The sequence below is a fragment of the Heteronotia binoei genome, chromosome 15, assembly GCF_032191835.1.
Source record: "Heteronotia binoei isolate CCM8104 ecotype False Entrance Well chromosome 15, APGP_CSIRO_Hbin_v1, whole genome shotgun sequence".
NCBI lineage: Eukaryota > Metazoa > Chordata > Lepidosauria > Squamata > Gekkonidae > Heteronotia > Heteronotia binoei.
Window position 1 is genome coordinate 47,375,360 of NC_083237.1, and position 12,822 is coordinate 47,388,181.

The window sequence follows — 12,822 nt, forward strand, 5'->3', positions numbered from 1 at the left end:
GGGTTATTCAAAGGCATTTTGCTAATAAGTCTGAATGCAGCTTTCTCTTTCTTCCTGTCTCCCTGCTGTTGGAAATGGGAGAAACACTTAGACTGTACGTGATGGGTGGACGGGGGAGGGAGATAATGGGTTGAACAATTTGGAGTGCCATTCAAGGCAAAAGTATTGCAGTCTAAATTTACAGATTAGATTGGCGAGCCTCTGGGTAGGATTTCACAGCTGAACAACTCAAAATAATACTATCCCCTGAATGATTAAAGCTGGCCTGATCTTGAAGCTGGTTAAAAACTCTGCACCCGGAAGCAATTTCAGAGGAACAATGCATTATTATTAATTTGTACACCACTTTTCTCTCCAAGGGGAGTTCAGAGAGGCTTTGTCATGAGTCAGCCAGGGCTCAGCGATAGCAAGGATTCCTCAGGAGAAGAGGTGTAGTCAGCCCTGTGTTGACAGAAGCTAACCTGCAGGAAAATGAGCTGCAGGCTTGTCAGGATTTACATCCAACAGCTGTTGCAGAGCCACCAACACCCTCCAGCCCTGCTTCAGCTGGTGAAAGTCAGTTGGCCATTACCAACCCTCTAGTATCACCCACACTCTTAGAGTGCCACAGAAGGAGGCTAAGAACAGAGCTACAGGCCAGACGACAAAGTGCACACCTCCTGGCCTGTTGCCAGCTGTTTGCTGATAACAAAGATGAGTTATTGCAGGACCATTCCTGAGTAGCTGGCTGAAGGCTTGACAATTGAGCATATGACTATAAAGCTGCCCAGTGGAGGCTGCTGGGTGTGGACACAACACATCTGTTAGATGCTGACCTGCTGCCATTCTCTCACCTGATTGCTAGAACTTTGACTTTGAACTGAATGACATTGCCTTGATCCTCTGACCCTGGATCGAAGGATGTTGCTTTGCTTAATCTCTAACCCACTGACTTCAGACTAGATGACAATGATTGATCTCTGAAGCCCTAACTCTGGACTGAACAACACTGACCTTTGGGATCCACCTCTAGCCCCACTTTCTCTGACAGATACACCAGGGTGCAGCAGCCAGATATGCAAAGCCTTCCAGACAGTACAGTTTGTGTACAGATGAGACAGCTTCCTCCCTGGCAGACTTGGCCACTCAGAACCACACAGTGCAGGTTCGGGTATAGCAACTGACCAATGGTTTAGCTGTGCTTCAGCAACAGCAGGCTGCTGCTGCGGTTCTGGCCATGCACCCCTCCCAGGAAATGTCCCATGAGCCCTACAGAGAAGTTGGGGGGCATGATAAATGCCTTGCATTTCTGGCACAGTGCAAGCTATATATTGAGCTATGGGAAGGAGATTTCCCCAGTGATAAAACCAAGGTTTTATCCTGAACCTCTTAAACGGGAAAGCTGCCAAGTGGGCCACACTGCTGCTCCTGTCCAGCTCACTGTTACTGACAATTTTCTCAGACTTCGTAAGGCATATGAATACCATTTTTGCTGATCCACAGAAAGCTGAATGGGCCAATCGTCACTTCGGAATCTATGTCAGGAGAGAGGGACAATGTCAGATTATACCATGGAGTTCCAGCTACTGGACCAAGACCTAGACTGAAATGAGGCTGCTTTGATGGACCAGTATCTGGAAGGATTATCTGAAGAAGTACTAGATGAGGTTGCCTGGATGGAGCGGCCATCCTCCCAGACTGCCCTGATCCAGCTCTGCCAGCATGTTGATGGGTACCTGGAGGACCGAAGACAGACTGCCAGTGGGGCTTGTCTTAGACGGATGGGACGATGGCCTTTCGCAGCCTCCTTGGCAAGCCCTGCACCCGGCACCTCCCCAGCCCACTGTGAAGAAGAAGACATGCAAAACTTCTCAACCCTGGCAGGATACATGACTCACCTGCCTCTCTCAACTTTATCAACAGCCTATGCCAAGTTCCAGGATAACTTTGAGGAGAAGGGAGGAGATGAGCTACCCCCACACCTGACTTTGCCATCAACTTCCAGGACTTGGCTTGGATGTTTGCAGAACCCCCTTGCCTGCTGAGTGACTGTATTCTCTGTCTGAGTCAGAACAAGAAGCACTGCAGGAGCTTCTAACCAAAAACTTGCAATGGGAGGTTATCTGTCCATCTACCTCTCCAACATCAGCTTTTCTCTTGTTTGTGAAGCAGAATAATGGAGAGTTGTGGCTGTGCAATGATCATCAGGCTCTTAATAAAAACATGGTTAGAGATCATTATTGCTGGAACAGCTCAAGAGGGCTAAGATATATATCAAAGCTGATTTCCATGGGGCCTACAACCTGATACGCATTCGTGCCAGAGGCAAATGAAAGGCTGAGTTCTGCACCTGTTATGGACAGTATGAATACATGTGTAACACCCTTGCAGTCTTCCAGAGGTTTATGAAGGAAGTCTTCTGGGACCAGCTGGATTGGTTTGCCATCATATATCTGAACAGTATCCTAATCGATTCCTGGGACAGTCTGGACAGTCTTGCAATGCCTTCGACAACATGGCCTCTATGCAAATTTGGAGAAGTGTGCCTTTAACTTCTCAGTAGAGGTTTTGGGATATCAGATCTTGCTGTAAGGGATTAGAATGAACTCCTCTAAAGTAGAGGTGGTACTATCCTGGCAGGTCCTTCAATGGTTCTTGGGCTTTGCCAGTTATTATAGGCAGTTCATTGAAGATGTTGCCTCCTTCACCATGCCCTCGACCAGATTGCCCCAGCCTCTAGAGTTGTCCCAGTGGACCCCCAGGGCCCAGCAGGCCTTCCAGGAGTTGAAGAAAATATTTGCCATCAAACCACTGCTGCACTACCCAGACCTCTGCTTGCCGTTTGTGGTAAAAGCAGAAGCCTCCAGTACTGTGACTGGAGCTATCTTGTCTCATCACATCAGAAAACAACCACCAAGCCATTACGACTCTGCTCTTGCTATGTGACAGCTCACTTCTGCCAAGCAGAATTATACAATCTGCGAATGGGAGCTCCTGGTGATTAAGGTGGGCTTCGAAACCTGGCACCATTACCTGGAGAGGGCTCAATACCCAGTACAGGTGCAGACAGATCATCACGATTTTGAGCATCTGCAACCAGCATGTTGATTGAATCAGAGACAGATCCAGTGGTTGTTCTTCGTTTCTAGATTCCATTTTATAGTAACCTACATCCTTAGTACTCAGAACAAGCAGGCAGATGCCCTGTCCATGAAACCAGAATACTCCACTTCATTGGCCTGGAGCAATCTTTGGACATAGTCTCACCACTAGAGGTCTTCACCACCTCCTCTTCAACCTCTCTGCTCATTGAGCAGATAAAGGAACAGCAGCAGAGTGACCCACAGACACAGAAAAAGCTTCAGAGTCTCCAGAATCCTAAGCAAGAATCGCCAGCAGGTTATGCAGAACAATGGGGGATGGTCACCCATCAAGGTCAACTCTATGTACCACCTGGACCCCTGAGAAATGAAATCCTGCATCTCACCCACCCCATGCATAGAAACATCCAAGCCAAGTCATGAGTCAGCCAGGTCTCAGTGATAGTGAGAACTACTCAGGAGAAGAGGAGACCTTTGTAGCCAGCCCCAAGATGGAAAATGAGCTATAGGCTTGTCATAATCTACAGCCAACAGCTGTTGCAGAATCACCAACATCCTCCAGCTCTGGCTCAACTGGTGAAAGCCAATGGGCCATTCCCAGCCCTCCAGCACATGATCAGGCATTCATGACAAGTTTTGGTTGGTTAGTCATTAGAACTGAAGAGCTGCCATGAACATCCATACATTTTAAGTCAGTTCATGACAGTTTGGGAAGAGCAGAAAGCAGGGCGGTTAAATGGCTCTTCACAAAAAATAGCCCAGTGGCAGGGAGCAGAAAGCAGGGGTTTAAATGGATCTGAGCCATTTAAACCCCTGCTTTCTGCTTCCAGTTGCTTTCCCCAGAGAGAGCCATGGGAGAGTCATGGATAGGGATGGCCATGAGCTTCAGTTCGTGAACCACAAGATGGCGATTTTTGTGAGGAATTTAGTGTCATGGAGAGGTTTGGGCCCATCCCTAGCAGGATTCCTTCTGAAAGGGTACATGTATTTGTTGACTGGACCAATGTACAAGTAACGGGGGGTGGGCGGTAAGGACGGGAGACCAGATATTTTGCATCTGTTTCCTATCCCTTGTGATAGGGAAAAGAAAGGATCCTTCTGAATGCATGCTGTGAGATCTGTGCATGTGTTCACACAAAAGACAAGGGGAATACAGAGCCAGACAAACGTGGGACATAAAGCAGGAAAACCTCCCAAGGTTCTCTGCTTTTCTGTAGTGATGAGTTATAACCAACAACCATCAAAGGTCTGCCTATCATTTCTCATACTGATGGGTGATGAAACAATATTTTGCCAAGATTCTCTCCCCACCCCCACCCCCACTCCCATTTTTTTCTTATTTTTACAATTCCAGCCATGCCACTGAAATCTGAGTATGGGTCATCTTAGGACACACCAGATCTACACCCCGAATGAACCAAGCTACACGGAGATCACATATTGCCTCATCAGGGAGCTGCACATTTAGATTAAAAAAAAAAAAACCCAAAACAACAACAACAGCCTTGTGATGCAACGGCAGAAAGGGCTAATGCATTTTTTTAAAGGCACCATAAATAGAAACATCCCAGCCAGGTCAGGAGAAGCAATTGTTCTACTCTGTTCCATGCTACTTAGACCTCATCTGGAATGCTATATCTAGAGCTGGACAGAGCACTTGAAGGACAGTGCAGACAAACTGATTTCGGAGGAAGGCAAAGAAGATGGTTAAGGGTGTAGAAAGAGGTACTGTTGAAGAAACTGGGTATGTAATGCCTGGAGATGACTGAGGGGAGGTTTGCTCATGTGCCTCACCTGGGCTGTCCCATGGAAAAAAGGCAAATACTCATTCTCTGCTTCTCCAAAGGATATTGATGAGATCCCATGGGATTAAATTACAGAAGGGTAGATTTGCGTTACCTTGACTTGGCTAGCTCAGTTTCACCAGATCTCAGAAGCTCAGCAGGGCCAGTATTTGGAGGGGAGAACACCAAGGAAGTCCAGTTTGGTGTAGAGGCTCAGAATGGCAGACTCTAATCTAAAGAACCGGGTTTGATTCCCCACTCCTCTACACATAGCTGCTGGGTGATGAGTCAGTCACAGTTCTCTCACAACTCTCTCAGCCCCAAATACCTCACAAGGTCACTGTCATGGGGAGAGGAAGGGAGGGAGATTGTAAGCTGCTCTGAGACTCCAAGTAAAGGGCTAGATATTAATCCAGTTTCTTCCTCCTCCTCCTCCTCCTCCCAGGGTTGCCACATAGAGGCAGACAATGGCAAACCACCTCTGAATGTTTCTTCCCTTGAAAACCCCAGAGGATCTCCATTAATCAGCTGTGACTCGGTGGCATACACACACGTACACGCACAGACAGATTTGAGAGGAATGCTAGGAGATACTTATGGCAAATGTGGTTCAACAATGGAACCACAGTGGGTGAAGCTTCCCTTGCTAGAGGTTTTCAAGCGGAGGCTGGGTAGCGACTCATGGTGAGGGGGGACTCCAGCTGTGAATGTCTTGCACTGACGGCCCCTAAGACTCCTTCCCTCTCCAGGCCTCTGTGAGAATGTGATTGAGATGCACAAACCCTGTCAGTTCCTTTTGGATCTCCCCTCCGCAGAGAAACAAAAAATACACACACCAGAGTGAGAAACTCAATCTCACACAGTGCAGACCCAAGCAGAGTCAACCTTTTCAAGCCTCTTGGAACCAGGACGGTGTATTGTAGTAGGGTCTGGGAGAACGAACTTTCAATCTCCACTCTGCCATAAAAGCTTGTTGGGCTGGTCACTCTCTCTCAGCCTACCCTGCCTCACAAGGCTGTTGTTGTGAGGATGACGTGGAGGAGGGGAAATGACACTGAAAGCCTCTTTGGGTCCTCATGCGAAAGAAAAGCTGGGTATAAATAAGACAGGGCTTAGGATTTCCCAGTAACCTTAACCCCTGTTATGGCTGGACCTAGGGTTGCCAATCCCCAGATGGGGGCAGGGGATCCCCTAGTTTGGAGGCCCTCCCCCCGCTTCAGGGTCATAAGAAAGTGGGGGGAAATGTCTGCTGGGAACTCTGTTATTCCCTATGGAGACTGATTCCCATAGGGCATAGTCCCAGGTATCTGGGACTCTGGGGAGGCTGTTTTTGAGGTAGAGACACCAAATTTTCAATATAGTATCAAGTGCATCTCCCCAAAACACTCCCCAAGTTTCAAAAAGATTGGACGAGGGGGTCCAATTCTATGAGCCCCAAAAGAAGGTGCTCGTATCCTTCATTATTTCCTGTGGAAGGGAGGCATTTAAAAAGGTGTGCGGTCGCTTTAAATGTGATGGCCAGAACTCCCTTTGGAGTTCAATTATGATTGTCACACCCTTGCTCCTGGATCCACCCCCAAAGTCTCCTGGCTCCACCCCCAAAGTCCCCAGATATTTCTTGAATTGGATTTGGCAACCCTAGCTGGTCCCTTGTTACCTTCCTAGGTGTGACCATGGCTCCTCTAATTCCTCCCCTCTTAACCACCCAAACGTCTCCCGTCCTGCCCATTCTCTTGCTCCTTCCCACAACACCACCCTGGTGCATCCAAATTCCTCTTCAGAACCCACCTTTCCAGCCTAGCTCCGTGACTTAATCCCTGAATCCTCATTCCCAACTGTGTAAACCAGCTGAATTATTCACAAATCTCAATCCTCCATGTATTTCCTGTGCTTCCTTCTCAATTGTTTCGTCTCCCCACTGTGAGCTCCCTGGGGACAAAGTCTTTTTTCTATCATTGTCCAGGGAACTCCATAAGGCCCTGCTCCTGTCCACAGAATAAATCCTCATAACATATTTGGAAGAGCTGAAAGCTTACAAGGTCCCAGCTGTTCTTTCTGGCTACCAAACGAAAGATTTGTAAAGATTATAAAGTCCTCTGCAGACCGCAATGGTGTAATATATTGGCTCTAGTGATGATCAGGGGGGTCAAATTCATTTGTTATGAGGGCTGGGTCTGACATAAATGAGACCTTGTCGGGCTGGACTATGCATGTCATAAAATGTAATGCCAGGCAGTGGATATGTAAGCTTTATAAAGGATACAGACAAACGCAAAGAGTTTTTTGGGTTTTTTTGTTTTTTTAAAAACATATTCAAAAGATTAGCACTCTTGCAATATTTTGTAATTTAACAGTCTCGGATAACTGACACCTCTTGCTCAGAATTATTGCATCAAAAGCTGGAGGCAATGTCTGAGCTGTAGCAATGTCGACTAGGCTGTTCAGGTGTGTATCTGTTAAGTTGCAAACCTACTTTTGATTTATTGACATTCATTACAGAAATCTCATGATTAATGCTTTGAGTCTAAGACCCAGGGGAAAACATGAAATGGCTGGGTATTGTGAGCTTTTGTACATAGGTTGCTTCGTGAGCTTGTCAGCCAATGGAGAATATAGAGGCTTTGCTCTATAGCTCCTGTGCAATTGAGCAAGCCTGGCAAAGCAACCTGTGATGCAGAAGGAAGCAAGAGAGAGAGAGAAGGAAGCAGATGACAGTGAGTTGCTCAAGGGCCTGATTAGAGCCCTTTGGGGACCTGATCCAGCTCCGGGTTGCATGTTTGACACCCTTGGTCTAGGAGATCCAGGTTTGAATCCCCACTCTGCCATGGAAGCTGGCTGGTTGATCCGGGGTCACTCTCTCAGGCTAGCCAGCCTCATGGGGCTCTTGTGAGGTTAAAACAGAGGAGAATGATGTCGGTTGCTTTGGGTTCCCATTGGGAGAAAGGGGAGTATAATAAATAAATAAGTAAATGAATAAATTGGGATTAGGCTTTGGCTGCCTTGAGATGGACCAAGGAAAAAAAGTCTGGCAAGTTTCTGGGAATGGGTTCAGGAACTGTTCTGTCCTGCTCTTTTGTGATGGGAACAAAGTGCGAGTCCAGTGGCACCTTTAAGACCAACAAGGTTTTATTCAAGGTGTGAGCTTTTCTGTGCACACACACTTTTTCAGTCACACAAAAGTTCATACCTTGAATAAAACCTTAAAATAATAGAATTATAGAGTTGGAAGGGACCTCCAGGGTCATCAAGTCCAACCCCCTGCACAATGCTGGAAACTCACAAATACCTCCCCCTGAATTCATAGGATCTTCATTGCTGTCAGATGGCCATCTAGCCTCTGTTTAAAAACCTCCAAGGAAGGAGAGCCCACCACCTCCCGTGGAAGCCTGTTCCACTGAGGAACTGCTCTTACGGTCAGGAAGTTCTTCCTAATGTTGAGCCAGAAGACCTTGTTGGTCTTAAAGATGCCACTGGACTCAAAATTTGTTTTATCACTTTAGACCAACATGGCTGCCCATCTGTCTTTTGGGATGAGGTGAGTGGAACGGGCTGGCTGACTGCAGTTTCTTTTGCTCTCACTCTGTATATCTCTCTCTTTCCAGATTGCTTCAGGATGTCTTCCTCCAAACTCCACGATGCAGATGAGGTTTTCGGTAAGCTCCCTTTGCCTTTTTTGGATTCCCATCCCCAACCCTCCCAGTGGCTGACCCCTAAGTCAAAGTGTTTGCCTCTCTCTTTGGACTCCCCAGAAGGAAAACAGACATTTCTCAGGCTACTCTCCTTGGTTTGGAAATGCCTGACCCCAGACCAGACAGTCGACTTCCGGGGAAGGAAAATGCCGAGCTGAGCTGCTTCTCATAAAGGGAGGAGGCTGGAACTTCTGTTCGGGGTAGTGCAAGGCAAATTAATGCCTACTGCCTACTTTTAGATGTTGCTAAACATCTAAAAGCCTCCTCCCTTTACCTTGGCTGAAAGGGAATGCCGGGGGAGCTCCTTTAAGGCTTTGAGGGGTCTCTGGAGAAGAGTTGCATTTTCATCATCTGCAGAAATTTCCAGAGTCATTTATTTGACATAAGCTCAACAGAATCCTAACCTTCTTGGACATTATCTAAACATTTAAAGCTACACAAGACCGGTGTGGATCTGGATAATTTGCAGAAAAGGTACAGATTACTATCTTTCATTCCGGGACTATTTAAAGTTAAACAGAATAAATTCAAAAGGTGGGAAATAGAAATCTAGAAAGCTTGGAAGAAGAAGGGATGAAGAGGTGAAATTTGGACTTTTTAAACTTAAAGGATAGTGCTAAAAAGTGAGAAGGAATTTATTGAAGATCTCAAAAATGAGACTGAGGAAACATCTAAGAAAGTGCAGGAGGTAGAAGGGAGAATGAAAGTGCATGATTCCGCCTTGTTGAAAATACAGGAAAAAGTGGCAATCCATGACTGCAAATTGATGGAGACTCCGATACATCTGAGAGGAGTATCTGAAAAGGAAAAGAGCTACTTGAAAGAATATATAATAAAAATAATTGCAGAATTTTTGGAGGAAGATCCTGAAGAGACTAAAAATATGTATGACTATATGTATAGAGTGAACTCATTCTATGCTAAAAAAAATAATCTACCAAGAGAGGTGGTCATAAGATATATGACAAAGGAAATGGTGGGAAAGATTATGAACAAAAATTTTGAAAAGACATTTATAGTGGCAGGTAGCAGAGTAAGAATTATGAAGGAATTACCAAGGCAAGTGATAAATGACAGAATAACATACAAAAAACTGAAAGAGAAATGACAGGACAATGAAATGAGGTATAGATGAATTATACCTGAAGGTTTGAGCTTTGAACTTCAGGGAAAAAGAACCACAATTACAAATGAACAGGAACTGCATAGATTTTATGAAGAACATAAAGAATTTGCACCATGATAGATTACAAATTATTATCTTGGAATGTAAATGGACTAAATTCACCACAAAAAAGAAGGGCAACATTTCATTGGATTAAAAAGCAAAATTGTAATATAGTTTGTCTGCAAGAAGTACATATAAACAGAAGGATTATAAATTTTTATGGAATAAACAATTGGGATTAGAATTTTATTCCCTGGCTGAGCAGAAGAAAAGGGAAATGATTTTTTATGTTAAACAGGAATTGGACCCGAAATTAGTACTTAAAGATAAAAATGGAAGATTTGTAGCAATAGAAATAAATTTGAATGGGAAAAAAACATTGTTATTGGGACTGTACACGCCAAATGGAGCAAAAGATGTATTTTTAAAGGATATTACACAACTTGATGAATTGACATATGATCAAGTTTTGATAATGGGGGACTTTAATGGAACAATTCAGAATGCATTGGATAGATCTGGACAAAAAAATAATAAAGAAGGGAAATTGCCAAAATCTTTTTTTGAACTTGTTAAACAAGAAAATCTGGAAGATATATGGAGGAAATTTAACTCTGATGTACGAGACTATACCTTTTTTTCAGCAAGACATAATTCTTTTTCTAGAATTGACATGTTGTGGGGCACTAAAGATCTGGGCCTTATAACAAAGAAAATTGAGATTTTGCCTAAAATAGTAGCTGATCATAACCCAATAATGTGGATTACAAATTTATTGAAAAAAATCAAGAAGATGGAGATTGAATGAAGATTTACTACAGAATAAAGAAATAGTAACATCTCTAGAAAATGAGACCAAAGCTTTCTTCCAAATAAATGACAGAGAAGATATTGAATTCCAGATGGTGTGGGATGCCTATAAGGCAGTAATGAGAGGAATATTGATAACATTGAACAACAAAGATAAAAGGGCAAAAGATAAACAGATGTTGGACATTCAAAATGAAATAAAGAAAAAAGAAAGTGAATTAAGGAAAAGGCCAGGAAAAAAAAGAAAATTATGAGGGAGACTACAATGTTACAAACACAAATTAGACATTTGTTAAATAAATAATTGGAATAGAATTTGAAAAAATTACAGCAAAAGTCTTTTGAAGGCGCAAATAAACCTGGAAAGTACCTGGCCTGGCAATTGAAAAAGAAGAGAGAAAGTAAAATTATTAGTAAAATTGTGGTTGATGGAAGAGAGATGGTGGATCAAGAAGGAATAAAAAGAGATTTTTTAAAATATTATGCTAAATTATTTAAGGGTGTTACAATAAAGAAAGAAAAGATGGAACTATATTTACAAAATATTAAAATGATATTTTGCCTTTTAATCTTATCAAGTTCATTAATTTTTGGAGCTTTATGGAAGCTACATGGAAGAAAGCAGTGATTTCGTTAATTCCAAAAGAAGATAGAGATGTCACGAATGTAAAAAATTATAGACCAATTTCATTACTGAATAATGACTATAAAATATACACAAAGAATACTGGCAGAATGACTTAAGCAATATTTGATAAACTTTATAAAGGAAGATCAAGCAGAGTTTCTCCTAAAAAGACAGATAAGAGACAATCTTAGGACTGTTGTAAATATTGTAGAATATTACGAAAGATATCCAGAAAAGGAAGTAGCATTATTCTTTGCAGATGCAGAGAAAGCATTTGATAATCTAAACTGGGACTTTATGTTTGCAGTTATGGAGAAAATGGAGTTGGGAGAAGACTTTATAAGGATGATAAAAGCAATATATACTGAACAATGTGCAAGGCTATGTATAAATGCAGACCTTACAGAAGATATGATAATTAGTAAAGGTACAAGACAAGGGTGTCCGCTCTCTCCACTGTTGTTTATAATGACACTTGAAATTTTGCTGATGCAAATTCAAGAAGACAAAGTAATAGATGGATTAAAAATAAGAGGATTTACTTATAAATATAGAGCATTTGCAGATGATATAATGTTTATAAATGAAAATCCAACTCAAGTAACACCCTTGCTGTTAACTAAAATACAAGAATATGGAGAATTGGTGGGATTTTATATAAATAAAGAAAAATCAAAAATTCTATGTAAGAATATGCAAGTAAGTAAACAAAAGGAGTTACAAAAGCTAATGGGTTGTGAAGTTACCTCGAAGGTAAAATATTTGGGTTTGGAGATAACAATGAAGAATATTGATTTGTTTAAAAATAATTATGAGAAGCTATGGCGTAAAATGGATGAAGACATGATAAAATGGAATAAACTGAATTTGTCATTATTGGGAAGAATAGCTGCAATTAAAATGAACATTTTACCAAGAATAATGTATTTATTTCAAACTATTCTGATTGTGAAAGACAGCAAACAGTTTAACAGATGGCAGAGGAAGATCTCAGAATTTGTGTGGGCTGGGAAGAAACCAAGGATCAAAATGAAAATTTTAACAGATGCAAAAGAGAGAGGAGGATTCTAATTACCAGATTTAAAACTATATCATGAAGCAGTCTGCTTAGTGTGGATAAAAGAATGGGTGATGCTACTAAACAGAAAACTTTTGGCGTTGGAAGGTCATGGAAATAAATTCGGCTGGCACGCTTATATGTACTATGGGAAAAAGAAGATGGATGGTTTTTTCTCTCACCATTATATAAGAAATAATTTGTTGAATACATGGATGAAATATAAGAAATATGGTGATGAGAGAAAACCGTTATGGATAGTGCCAGCAGAAGTGATAAAAATAACGGCTGAAGTGGGTGAAGAAAAGTGGTTGTCATATAATCAGCTATTAAAAATACAAGGCGGTAAAATAGAGTTGAAAACTGCGAAAGAGTTGAACAATAAATATGACTGGTTTCAAATGCAACAAATAAAGAGTTTGGTGGGAAAAGACATTAAAACTGAAGGAATAAGAAAAGAACAAACAGAAATGAAAATAGTTCTGCTTGGAGATAATGAAAAATTAATTTCAAAACTATATAAACTGCTTTTGAAATGGTCTACAGAAGATGAAGTAGTGAAATCTCAAATGATTAAGTGGGCAATAAATATAAATAAAGAAATAC

The 12,822-nt window shown here is 42.3% G+C and overlaps 1 protein-coding gene across 2 annotated transcripts in view; it reads left to right on the forward strand.

Moving 5' to 3' along the window:
* Window positions 1-8,470: 8,470 nt before the first annotated feature.
* The window catches only part of SAMD14 (sterile alpha motif domain containing 14), a 30,045-nt gene continuing 25,693 nt past the window's right edge, over window positions 8,471-12,822 (forward strand). For both annotated transcript variants that reach the window (XM_060255305.1, XM_060255306.1), the window contains exon 1: window positions 8,471-8,517. In XM_060255305.1, coding sequence (XP_060111288.1) covers window positions 8,478-8,517 — 40 coding nt within the window. In that variant the 5' untranslated portion in view covers window positions 8,471-8,477. The remainder of the gene's footprint in view (window positions 8,518-12,822) is intronic.